The 13462-nt window shown below is 47.5% G+C and overlaps 1 protein-coding gene across 1 annotated transcript in view; it reads right to left on the bottom strand.

Moving 5' to 3' along the window:
- The window catches only part of DIAPH3 (diaphanous related formin 3), a 1357913-nt gene that overhangs the window by 796728 nt on the left and 547723 nt on the right, over positions 1 to 13462 (bottom strand). Inside the window, exons 10-12 of the mRNA XM_082245041.1 lie at positions 11653 to 11763; positions 6248 to 6366; positions 5271 to 5387 (exon numbers count right to left, since the gene is read on the bottom strand). Coding sequence (XP_082101167.1) covers positions 5271 to 5387; positions 6248 to 6366; positions 11653 to 11763 — 347 coding nt within the window. The remainder of the gene's footprint in view (positions 1 to 5270; positions 5388 to 6247; positions 6367 to 11652; positions 11764 to 13462) is intronic.

Here is a 13462-nt window from a genome sequence, read left to right as displayed (position 1 = left end):
CATCTGTAACCACAAAAAGAGAGTGTGACCCCTGAAAGAACTCAGTCTCCTCGATCCCCCATGGTGTTCGGAAGCGTTTCTTGCAGGCACTACACGGTGCCCAGTTAGTAGACACCTGGCGTGTACAGCATGGCAGTGAGTGTGACTATACGTTCTTCTCATCGCCCCACAAAGCATACTCACGTATTGACTATTTCCTTCTACCCCACCGCCAATTACATGCAGTACGTGACACGGAGATCGGTTCGATCACTTTCTAGGATCATGCACCGATCTCCTTGATGTATAATCTGGCGGATGGTGAAGGTGGGGGGACCAAAGTGTGGCGTCTCAGTGACTCTCTGCTGCAAAACCCTGAGGTGAATGCTGAGGTCCTCCGGGAACTTGCAAACTACTTTCGCGAAAACGCTACAGAAGACTGTGACCCTGGCGTGGTCTGGGAGGCGCACAAGACCGTGATTCGCGGCCTCTTTATTAAGCATGGCTCGCGCCTTAAGAAGGACCGCTTATTACTCCTGAATAAATTGTTAGCAGACATCCACACTCTGGAAGCTAGACACAAGCGCTCGCTGACCAGAGACGATGAGAGGGAACTTTTCTCTCTTAGACAGAAGGTGAAAGACCTTCTCTTTGCGAAGGCTAAGGCGGATCTCCAGCGCTAGCGTCAGGCCTTCTACTCCTCTGGCGATAAATGTGGACGCCTACTGGCAACCTCTGTTCGCGCTCAGCATACTGCAAATTACATCCCTCACGTTCGTACGACTGGAGGTCGGAAGGTAGCCTTACCCAGGTTAATTGCTGAGGAGTTTAGGACGTTCTACTCTGACCTTTATAACCTACCGCCCCAGGCGGCCTCCCCGACGCAAATTGATGAATATGTGGCATCGGCACGTCTACCCTGTCTTTCTCCGGAAGAGAGGGAGCAACTGGAGGCACCAATCTCCCTGTTGGAACTACAGGGGGTAATGGGTTCCTTTAAAGTGGGTAAAGCCCCGGGCCCGGATGGCTTTACCCTCCCTTACTATACCGCCTTTTTTCAGACCTTGGGCCCCCATTGGCTAGCTTGGCTGAATCTCCTTGGTTCTAACAAATCTGCCTTTACGACTGACTCACTGAGAGCCCATATCCGGCTCTTTGCAGTAGCTACCGCACGATCTCTTTGCTGAACGTCGATCTGAAGGTCTTCTCCAAAATTATCGCAAACCGCATGGACCCTTTAATGCCGCGCCTCATTCACCTGGATCAGGTGGGGTTTTATTTCCACTCGCGAAGCGCGAGATAACACCTCCAAGGTGCTTAACCTTATTCACCTAGCACAGACATCGCGCGTGCCCTGCGTTCTTTTGAACACAGAGGCGGAGAAGGACTTCGACCGTGTCAGCTGGCGGTTCATGACGGCTACGCTGAGGTCGATTGGTCTTGACTCCTCCATGTTGTCCTGGATTGGCCACATTTACTCCAATCCCACCGCTCAAGTAAAGTGTAATGGGATACTGTCGGGGTCCTTCTCTATTACCAACGGCACCCGACAGGGCTGTCCACTCTCCCCCCTGCTCTACGCGCTCTCCTTGGAACCCTTTCTTTGACAGGTCAGGGCCAACCCCATATCACAGGGCTACGGGTGGGAGATGTGGAGTGCAAGGTATCGGCGTATGCGGACGATATGTTGTTTTCCATCTCCAACCCGGTGATATCCGCTCCCAACCTCCTTAGAGAAATGGACCTGTACGGCTCCTGCTCTAACCTGAAGATAAATCTGGGTAAATATGAGGCGATGGGGGTGGGGATGCCGCCGGCTCTTTTGGTCCAGGTGACGTTGTCCCTGCCATTCTGCTGGACTTCGACGGCATTAACATATCTGGGTACCGCATAGCCCCTGACCTCTCCAAAATATACGCCCTCAATTTCTCCCCACTTCTAGTTACCACCCGCCAGCTTCTCGCGACGTGGTCCAAGGGTATTCACTCTTGGTTCGTGAGGTGTAACCTTGTTAAAATGTCACTTCTTCCCAAGGTTCTATACCTCCTCCAGGCCCTACCAATCAGGCTACCTCCACCTTTTTTCCGACAACTCCACTCCATGTTCGTACGTTACATCTGGCGCTCCGGTTCGCCGCGTATAGCTCGTTCCCTCCTGTCCCTTCCCAAGCAATACGGCGGCATAGCTCTCCCTAATGTGGCTAAGTACTATCAAGTGGTCCATATCAGCCGTTTGTTAGACTGGAGGCGTCATGGAGATAATAAATTATGGGTCAGGCTGGAACAGGCTCAATCGCCGATCCCGCTGGGAGGGACCCAACGATCTAACCTCTATACCAGTGCTCTGAAAACCCCGACCTGTACGAAGTTGCAGGAATCTAATTATAAGGTACTGACGCGATGGTATACGGTACCATCTCTCCTGAGTAAGATGTCCCCAGGGACATCTGATTTGTGCTGGCGGTGCCAAGAGGAACGTGGCACTATACTTCACATTTTTTGGTCCTGCCCTAAACTCCGGGACTTCTGGTTGGCGGTGGGTTCCCTCTTATGGGACCTCACAGACCATACCATACCCGATACCCCGGCCTTCTACATTCTACAATTGTCGAGTATTCCGATGCGGAAGTATAAGAAATCTATTGTACCGCATGTGCTATCCGCAGCGAGGTCTTGCATTCCACTTTATTGGAAAACCACTCGGTCGCCCTCCATCAGTGATTGTATGTGCAGAGTGGAAGACATCAACAAGATGGAAGACCTGACCCTTACGGCGCTCCACAAACGAGACAGATATGAAAAAATTTGGGGATACTGGAATGTGTTTCTCATCTCTGATAGGGGGAAAGCCCTGATGTGCCCTTAACTCCGCTATATGGCCGCCCTTGGTTGGGGGGCTCGTCCTGGTACTGCGTCCGCCATCCCCCTACCCTCCCCCTCCCCCCTCGTCACTCCCTCCCCACTTGTCTCCCCTTCTTTCCCCCTGTTCTTCTTGTCCTCCTCCCCTCCCCTCCTCGTTCTACTGTTTTCTCTGCTCCTTTTTTGTGTCCTTGCTATGGTACTCTCCTGCTTCCCTGTTTTTTGTTGTTTGCTATGGTTTTTCTGACACCGAGTAACATTCCATGTACACTAACTGTGGAGGGTTTATTTCCTCCCCATGTCCTACCGCTTGTATACAACCTTTGTTTTTTTTACTCTGCCATATCGTTGACCATGTAGTCTGCTCTCAGGTCTTACGTTTTCTGGCCCACCGTGGTGGGACCCACTTTAGATGTTCTTCTCCTACCCAACGAACAACTCAGTTATGTGGTTGCTTGTCTGATGGTGTTGTATCTTCTAACATTTTGCCTAACTTTATGGAAAGACTGTCTACCATGAATGTGCTATATGTACCATGTTGTTATTTCTTCTTTGTCTGTTTCAATAAAATTTCATATTTGAAAAAAAAGATCTGAGCCACAGAAAAGGATCGAGAGGATGAGCGCCAATCGACTCACACCAAGAAATGTACATTTTCATTGTGTACGATGGTATATCTTGTTGGAAGATGACTTCCTCGCCTTCACCATAGTAGGGATCACTGATCCAGACAGACCTCTATTTCTCAGTATCTGGCTTTCAATAGCTAAGCCATTAAAACCAGCATCTGTAAAGCAGAATGGTAAACCAGCCCTTGGGACAACTGGTCTTCTTTGAGAGAAGCCCCCCAAGGGACGTTTATGGCCACCAGACTGATTGGAAGATCCTCGCCCTTGATTTCTTAAAGGAATTGCGGAAGAAGCCTTAGCCGAGGATGATACTGCCCTTACAAAGTCCCTTTGACATCTGCGGCATCTGCCAGAGGAACCTGTGATCTCGCCAAGAACCTCAGTATCCTCCTGTGGAGCCGAACCTGCTAAAGGAGCTGCATGTAGGACTGTGCAAACATTACTGTCTTGAAGGTGGATACCAGCAGACTGAGAACCTGTATGCAAAATGGGAAAGAGAAAAATTTGTGTGACAGCAGCCGGTGAATCACGGCCTGTGGTTCCTGAAATTTGTCCAGAGGAAGAACCACCCTGGTAAGAATTAGAATCAGACCTAGGTAAATCAATTCCCTGGACAGGGATAGTGAGGACCTTAGGTAGTTCGGACATCACCTGAACCTTTGCAGAAAATAAATCTGCACAAGGAGACTCAGGACCTAACAAACCTCAAAAGGACAAGCTTGGTCCCCCTTTCTGGGTACCCCCAAAAAAAAAATCATTTTGTGGATCCCCTTGAAGCTCATGAAGGAGGTCCACGAGGCCAGAAACCAGGGAAGATGCCCCCCCCCATCCCAATAATGGGTGAGGGCAGACCTTAATGCTGAAGGGGTCTTCTCTGTGGGTCCAGAGAAGATAGCTCTAGGCTTACCAGACCAAGGATGCTTGGAACCTGCAGGGGAAGGTTTGAAAGATCTATTTCCCTTATTCTCTGTCCCAGAAGCACAAAACCATTTTCTATGTGCTGAGGAGGGCCCCCCTTCTGAAACGAGGTTCCTTCCCTTTCCTAGACTATGGCAGGAAGGTACTCTTCCCTTTCCTAGACTATGGCAGGAAGGTACTCTAGCCAACCCCCCCCCCCCACCTCCCCCCGTGATCCCTTAATGATGTTATCCAGAGTAGCCCCAAACAGGTGATTGCCTTGAAAGGGCAGATCAATTAGAGCTTTCTTAGAGGCTTGGTCTGCGGACCAATTCTTAAGCCACAGCACGTGCCTAATCACCACCGCTGAAACAGAAAGTTTGGACAGCACAGGAGTTGTATCCAAAGCTGCATCACAACTAAAACTGCAGCCCACGAACCAACTAGTCCGCTAAATCAACTTAAGCAGCGAGGACCTGCTCACCCCCCAGGCCCTGGCGCAAAAGCTTGACCCATTCAGTTAGGGTCTGAGACACCAGGGAAAGACTGGCCACAATGTCAAACCAGTCATAATAAACCTGCTGTGTGCCACAGCCTCCACTTTCCTGTCAGACGAGTCCCTAAAGGACGGGGATTCCACTACTGTGATCATGGTAGCTTTGTTCAAATTGGAAACAGGAGGAGGCAATAAAACCCAGTAGTTATGATTTTTGGAGCACTGTGTCTGTCGATGAAACAAAGAGAAAGTTATTGTTTTTACTGGTCTTTATAATGCACTTTGTAATACTAAACATGCATTAAAGGTCTGTTCAGTGTTTAACATCTGAGTAGATCAGTAACATTGTTATGCTATTGAGCAATATTCCTACAAAACAGGCAACAAAACACATATCAAAAACGAACTTGCCTTGCAAAATAATCATTTCGGATTATAAGAAGATGCTGAAGAATTGAAAGGAAATACCCTTCAGAATTTGTGTTCTTAACAGAATTCCACAGCGTACTGAACACATCACTGGCATCAGTTAGGGTGTTAAGGTAATAAAACTGACAGTCTCCAGGACATAATTACATTTAAGCACATGGGATAAAAAATTTCATAAACCTTCAGCAAAATTGTATATGGTAATTTCCCAATATTAAAATGTTTTCAATAATCTTGCCCACTCTACTAGAATCACATGTCCATCAGGGAGTAAAGCTAACCTTAACATTTAATTCTTTATTAAATTTAACTGAGACCTTAATATATATGTAGTCACATCTCAAGCTTGGTGAACTAGAATTCAGAAACTCAGTAACAAAAAAAAAAAAAAAAAGAAAACATTTATGAACCTTTGCTCTTTAGTTATATATTTGAAATATGTTAAATAAGAAGCATGATCAAGCAGTAGGTTAGTATCACATAATTTCTAGAAATTATGGTAATAATTTATCTGCTCAGTCTACAAAGATTGTCTTTTAAAGTGGTTCTAAAGGTAAAAGGTTTTCTTTACCTTAATGCATTCTATGCATTAAGGTACAAAAAACCTTCTTTGTGCAGGCCCCCCACCCTTCTACTTACCTGAGCCCAATCTCAATTCTGTGTTGTGCACAAGAGCAGAAGCTCTCTATATGGAGGTGGGTGTTGAGGTTTTACTACACAGAGTGCTTAACAAATGGGATCTTCAACTTGTCCTTCATATCTCTTTGTGTGGAAGATTTCATCAACAATCGCTTAATTGTTTTTTGGATATACTTACGAGCACAGTTATGTTGTTATTTTTATATGCAGTCAGACATACTTTGCAATGGAATAAAAAAAAATAGAACCACTGTTGCATTTGCTAAATGTACAGGGCATAAAACAAATTCAAAATTATAGAAAAGAATAGGAAAGGATATTCCATTTCAGAGCGGACATCATCAAGGCGATGAGAGAACTCTATCATGTCCTCCTCTTTGTGTTCATCAAACACCCTCAGCTGGATATCCAGGGCCTCATTACGGGTAGTCTTCAATTTCTGAACAAAAAAGATAGAAAACATGCTGATATAGAGAGACAATGGGTATCTTTCAGTGACTGGAATAGAAACATTTTTTGTCACCCTAAAATTTTATAAAATAAGCTTAGTCTAATACATTATGCAATTTTTTTTTCCCCTCAACCAAGGGTTGAAAGAAAGAAAATTGCTTGATTCTCCCATAAACACAGTCAGTGTTGGTGGGGGAATACCTCCTGCTGTGCTATATTATTCTAACAGAGGGTGGTTTTCTAGCCATCAGGATATGATTATTGCGGGCAGCTATAGCCGCCAACAGTAATCGAATAGGCAAAAAAAAAAAAGAAAAAAACAGGCTGGTTGTACTGAAGTTTAATGATAATCACCTTCATTACATCCAGCCTGCCCAAAGATGGATCAAAATCCAACTGGTTCCCACTGAACTGGGCCAATTTTGATCAGTCTATGGCCAGATTAACACACCTCATTTTAGCATTTTGTGGCTGTACTATTATTAGACCTTTTTTGTTGGGACTATATTATAGTACATTTGAGAACATTCTTTTGAGTCCTGCATTAAGTATGCCTTTCCAACTCACATTTTGATTGGTTGAGTGTCAATCAGAAAATTGCCCTTACCCACACACGGAACACTCTAGGAAGATAAACTAAGAGCTGTGTAGGGTATATTAAATAAATTATATCCCTACAAAAGAAATAAAACCAAAGCAACTGCTTTTCATTAAGGGATTTTCACTACCACTTGTCTACACCAATATTTCCTCATCCGCTAATCTGGAACAAATTTATTCTATCCCTGACGTTGTTGTCTGAGTGAGTGGGATAATTAGACTCTTCCTTCTTTAAACAGACCAGTATGCAATTACCACTACCTTTCTTTTGTGGCTCTTTCAGGTTAGACGTGCTGTTCATTATCAGTTAAGTACTTATATTGAGAAGTCCCTGCCTTCTGCTTAGTTACTTCAAGAGATTCATTAAAATTAACTTTTGTTTTCTATACTGTCTTGGAATCAAACACATTCAGTTTAGATACACTGTTCCTGAAGCCCAACTCCAAGACATTGGCAACCCTTGCTCCCTTCACTCCCACTCCCCTCTAATGAAAAAAAATCCAAATGTCTGTTTTTTACTTACCTGAAGCCACAGTAACAAGACAATCCTCTTTTCTTTCATTTACTTCCTGGGATCCTTTTTCTGGTGTCCACATCACTGCCTGTGTGATATGAACATCTCCTTTTGATGGAGGAGATACTTGCAGTAGCCTCTATCATAGGCTTCGAAGGCATGAAAACTCACAAGGGTGGTGAGGGGACCAGTGTCCGAAAAGAGAATGGCTAAATATGGGAAAAATATCTTGTCCCAAGGATAGGTTATTAGTTTGCTCATGGAGGAAACTCAGACCTCAATTTGTTATTCTGAAGGATAACTTCAGAAGAGGTGTTTGGAATCAAGACTAAGGCTCCATGTACACGGGACGTTAGAAAAAACGTCCTGCAAAGCTATTTCTGACACCGGGAAAAAGCAGCTGTTAAACGTGCTTTCAGTAGCTTTTTCCATTTGCGTTATTGCACGTTTGGCCAAGTTGCTTTTAGCAGCGTTTTTCTGCCTCCATTCAAAATCAATGGTTCCCTATGGGAGCCTATTGATTTGAATGGAAGTCGCACCGCAAGTCGGATCCGACTTGCGGCACGACCTGCACTGTGAGAATCTTGAGGGGGAACTCCACGCCAAAAATGGGAAAAAAAACTGCGTGGGGTTCCCCCCCAGGTTCCAAACCAGGCCCTTCGGGTCCGGAATGGAATTTGAGGGTAGCCCCACGCCGAAAAACCGGCGTGGGGTCCCCCCCAAAATCCATACCAGACCCTTATCCGAGCATGCAGCCCGGCAGGCCAGGAAAGGGGAGGGGACGAGCGAGCGGCCCCACCCCCCCTGGACCACACCAGGCCACATGCCCTCAACATGGGGGGGGTGTTGGTGCTTTGGGGCAGGGGGAGCTCTGCACCCCGCACCTCAAAGCACCCTGCCCCCATGTTGATGAGGACAAGGGCCTCATCCCCACAACCCTGGCCGGTGGTTGTGGGGGTCTGCGGGCAGGGGGCTGATCGGAATCTGGAAGCCCCCTTTAACAAGGGGGCCCCCCAGATCCCGGACCCCCTCCCTATGTGAATGGGTATTGGGGTACACTGTACCCCTTCCCATTCACCCCATAAAAGATAGTGTATGTAAATAATGACAGGAGACGTTTTGGAAAGTTTATTAAAAATCTTCATCCGGCTCTTCGGGGTCTTCTCCTCTCCGGGGGTCTTCTGCTCTTTTGCTGTCCGCCCTTCTGCTGTCCTCTCTTCTTGTCTTCTCCTCTCCGGGGGTCTTCTGCTGTCTTCTCTCCGTGGGGTCTTCTGCTCTTTTGCTGTCCGCCCTTCTGCTGTCCACTCCTCTCCGGGGGTCTTCTGCTGTCTTCTCTCGTGGGGTCTTCTGCTCTTTTGCTGTCCGCCCTTCTGATGTCCTCTCTTCTTGTCTTCTCCTCTCCGGTCTTCTGCTCTTGTGCTGTCGGCTGTCGGCTCTCCTTCTTCCTCCGGTCCTCCTCCGACGACGTCTCCAGCGATTATGCCGGCCTCTGGTCTCTGCAGCTTATTATATAGCCATTAGGGGCGTGGCCGCCAGATGACGTCATCGGGAGACCACGCCCCTTGTGTCACATGTGACGTCACATGTGACACAAGGGGCGTGGTCTCCCGATGACGTCATCTGGCGACCACGCCCCCAATGGCTATATAATAAGCTGCAGAGACCAGAGGCCGGCATAATCGCTGGAGACGTCGTCGGAGGAGGACCGGAGGAAGAAGGAGAGCCGACAGCCGACAGCACAAGAGCAGAAGACCGGAGAGGAGAAGACAAGAAGAGAGGACATCAGAAGGGCGGACAGCAAAAGAGCAGAAGACCCCACGAGAGAAGACAGCAGAAGACCCCCGGAGAGGAGAGGACAGCAGAAGGGCGGACAGCAAAAGAGCAGAAGACCCCACGGAGAGAAGACAGCAGAAGACCCCCGGAGAGGAGAAGGCAAGAAGAGAGGACAGCAGAAGGGCGGACAGCAAAAGAGCAGAAGACCCCCGGAGAGGAGAAGACCCCGAAGAGCCGGATGAAGATTTTTAATAAACTTTCCAAAACGTCTCCTGTCATTATTTACATACACTATCTTTTATGGGGTGAATGGGTAGGGGTACAGTGTACCCCAATACCCATTCACATAGGGAGGGGGTCCGGGATCTGGGGGGCCCCCTTGTTAAAGGGGGCTTCCAGATTCCGATCAGCCCCCTGCCCGCAGACCCCCACAACCACCGGCCAGGGTTGTGGGGATGAGGCCCTTGTCCTCATCAACATGGGGGCAGGGTGCTTTGAGGTGCGGGGTGCAGAGCTCCCCCTGCCCCAAAGCACCAACACCCCCCCCATGTTGAGGGCATGTGGCCTGGTGTGGTCCAGGGGGGGTGGGGCCGCTCGCTCGTCCCCTCCCCTTTCCTGGCCTGCCGGGCTGCATGCTCGGATAAGGGTCTGGTATGGATTTTGGGGGGGACCCCACGCCGGTTTTTCGGCGTGGGGCTACCCTCAAATTCCATTCCGGACCCGAAGGGCCTGGTTTGGAACCTGGGGGGGAACCCCACGCAGTTTTTTTTCCCATTTTTGGCGTGGAGTTCCCCCTCAAGATTCTCACAGTGCAGGTCGTGCCGCAAGTCGGATCCGACTTGCGGTGCGACTTCCATTCAAATCAATAGGCTCCCATAGGGAACCATTGATTTTGAATGGAAGAAAAAAAACGTATAACGTGGCTGAACGTAGGTTCATCACGTTCAGTCACGTTTAGTCACGTTCGGCCGCGTTTCTGCGTTTGAAACGTCGGGAAACACACGTTCGAACGCAATATAATTGCGTTCTAAAAAAAGTCCCTGAACGCAACTGCCTGCAAATGACTGTAAACTACCATGTGTACATGGACAGATAAGATAACATGGAGCTGCGTTCAGGGACTTCTGAAAAAAACGCCCAACTGCTCCTAAACGGCCATTTCCAGCGTCCTGTGTACATGGAGCCTAAAGCCTTGTACACATGTGTCGAAAATCGTCAGGGAATTTCCGTCTGACGATTTTCGGCTTGTTAGTATGATGCTTCCGACAACCAACTCTGACTTTTCAGCCGAAAAAAATCTGGTGTGCAGGCTATAAATGTTTTGTCCGCCGTCAAAACAGGGCCGATTTCCGTGCAGTCAGTACAGATTTTGACAGGGAAAAATCTTATGAGCAAGTCTGGGCATGCTCAGAGAAGAAAGAACACAAAGAAAGCAAAGCAACACATGACATCACTTCTGAAGTAGATTTTTGTTGGGCGAGAAAATTTGTGTGCAGTCTAGGCACATTCCAACCAACAAAACACCACTCTGGACAAAAGACGGACGATCGGTCGGCCAATAATCGTTGCGTGTGTACGGGGCTTAAGGAGTAAGGTAATTTATGAAAAACACTACTTAAAATGCATTTTTCCTGAGTTGGGCTTTAAAGTAGAAATATCACTTGTGGAACTGAGAGCTGATTTAGATCTCTGGATGCATAATAATCTCATCCAGGAACATACATTATTTGCTGCTGTATCTATATTGTCTTCCATACTCCATGCTGCCATTATCTAATGGGAAAGCATGTCTCAGGAACCATTTGTGTCATGTACTCTGAAGTAACTGTATGCACTAAATGTAAGACTGAACAAATTGCTACCAGGTACAAAGAATCTACTTTGTGCTCTTGTGTTTTATGCATGTAAATCCAAAAGCATTCCAATGTATGTCTTGTAGCATGCTTGTATTTAAAATGTAAAATTAATATCCTACAGTGGGCCACCTTGTAATGGTCATGGCAAGTGGGCAGACACACAAACTAAACATATAAAATCACACAACCACAGTCCCCGTGACAATAAAACTGCATAATTTCCCAAAACCTTAAACAAGTGTCAGATTGAATATTTAGGGGTTATGAGTACCTGCCACAGATCAATTATGTGTTGGTTAAATCAGCATTTAATGTAGGAATAAGGAAATACACATGCTAGGAACGAAAAATAAAATAGTTTGGCTGGCAAGTTCTAAATTTGATAATATTGCTGAACTTATTTGAAGCATTTCTTATGTGTTCAAATAAGATCACATTATACCAACAAGAGAAGTTTATGAAACATGTTCCTCTACTCAGGTGTCTGAATATTTAAATAATAATACAAAAACAGCGACTCCAAGGCACTTACTGGCAATATCTCTCTCAATCCACAACGAATAAATTCATTTCTGATGTGAAGCCTGAAGTCCAGATCATCAGGTGATGTTACAAGTGCATTGATAAGCTGCATACAAGCCACCTACATCAAGGAGACAGACAAAAGTTTGTTATTTTCTATAAACACAGGCTATATAAACATCAAAAATGCATATGCGGATATATATATATATATATATATATATACATATACATACACACACACACACACACACAGGGCTCAAAATTTCAAGTCTTGAGCTACTTGCCAGGCCTTAAGAGTTACTCGCCACTACTTGCCCCACCCAACCCCTACCCTGTCCCACCCCAACCCCTACCCTGCCCCACCACTAAACACACCCTCATAAATTATCTCATGAAATTACACTCAAATGTTTTATGCTAAATTAAGTTACAAAACTAAATATTAACAACTTTATCAGTGTCCATCAGTACAGCATCATCAGTGCCCATCAGGGCAGCATCTCAGTGCAGCTTATCAATGTCCATTAGTGCCACCTCATCAGTGCCCATCAATGCAGCCTGATCAGTGCCCATGAATTCAGCCTCACCAGTGTCAATCAATGCAGCCTCACCAGTGCCCATCAATGTGGCCTCACCAGTGCCCACCAATGCAGCCTCACCAGTGCCCACCAATGCAGCCTCACCAGTGCCCATCAATGCAGCCTCACCAGTACCCATCAATGCAGCCTCACCAGTACCCATCAATGCAGCCTCACCAGTACCCATCAATGCAGCCTCACCAGTACCCATCAATGCAGCCTCACCAGTACCCATCAATGCAGCCTCACCAGTACCCATCAATGCAGCCTCACCAGTGCCCATCAATGCAGCATCACCAGTGCCCATCAATGCAGCCTCACCAGTGCCCATCAATGCAGCCTCACCAGTGCCCATCAATGCAGCCTCCCCAGTGCCCATCAATGCAGCTTCCCCAGTGCCCATCAATGCAGCCCCAATGCAATGCAGTGGAGTTGGAGACATGGGTACAATGGAGGGGGGGGGGGGTTGGAATGAGTATGTTTCAGACCTACACTTCCAATTCTACCCCACCCCCCTCCCCCCAATCCTTTATTTTTCAATCCTTTATACCTATTCCTTCTCTAGCCCCCCCCCTTTCCTCCCAGCACTCATTTTGTATAATCCCCCCATTCAATGCCACCAACCCCCTCAAGCACATGCACTGCATCCAGTCACAGCACACTGTCATCATAGTTACCATTCTCCTGCAGCCACAGAGGTCAGGCATCAGTGCTCACTGAGGGCGGACCAAGAGGGTTTGAGCCTGCTCACTTAGGACTGCCTAAAGACACGCACCTCTCCATTTCCTAGATGTCTTAACAGGAGGGAGTTGAAGAGGGGCGATCCCAGGTGGCTGAAATGCCCATGCTACGAGCCTGTGCGGGGGGGGGGGGCTGGCACGAGGGGATTGGAGCGGGGTGGTCCCAGACGGCTGACAGAGCCTTTTGAAATACCTGCCCTGTGAACTTGTGCGGGGTGGGCAGGAATGAGCAGTAGGAGGGAGGCAGAGAAGGGGGGTCCCAAGCGGCTGTACAGATACTATTGAAATGCCCGCGCTGCGAGCCAGTGAAGGGGGGCAGGCATGTGCACAGGAGGGAGGTGGAGAAGGGCGGTCCCAGGCGACTGTACAGTTCCTTCCTATTGAAATGCCTGTGCTGCGAGCCTGTGCACGGCTAGGGGAGCACTGGAATTACATTCTCACGACAGCGCAGCCTGTCCATACTCGCAGTCCTCATATTTACACTCGCCAAATGTGAGCA

The sequence above is a fragment of the Pelophylax lessonae genome, assembly GCF_965119305.1.
Source record: "Pelophylax lessonae genome assembly, chromosome: 2".
Taxonomy (NCBI): Eukaryota; Metazoa; Chordata; class Amphibia; order Anura; family Ranidae; genus Pelophylax; species Pelophylax lessonae.
The sequence above is the reverse complement of the archived record's forward strand: the minus strand, read 5'-3'. Positions and strand labels throughout refer to the sequence as shown.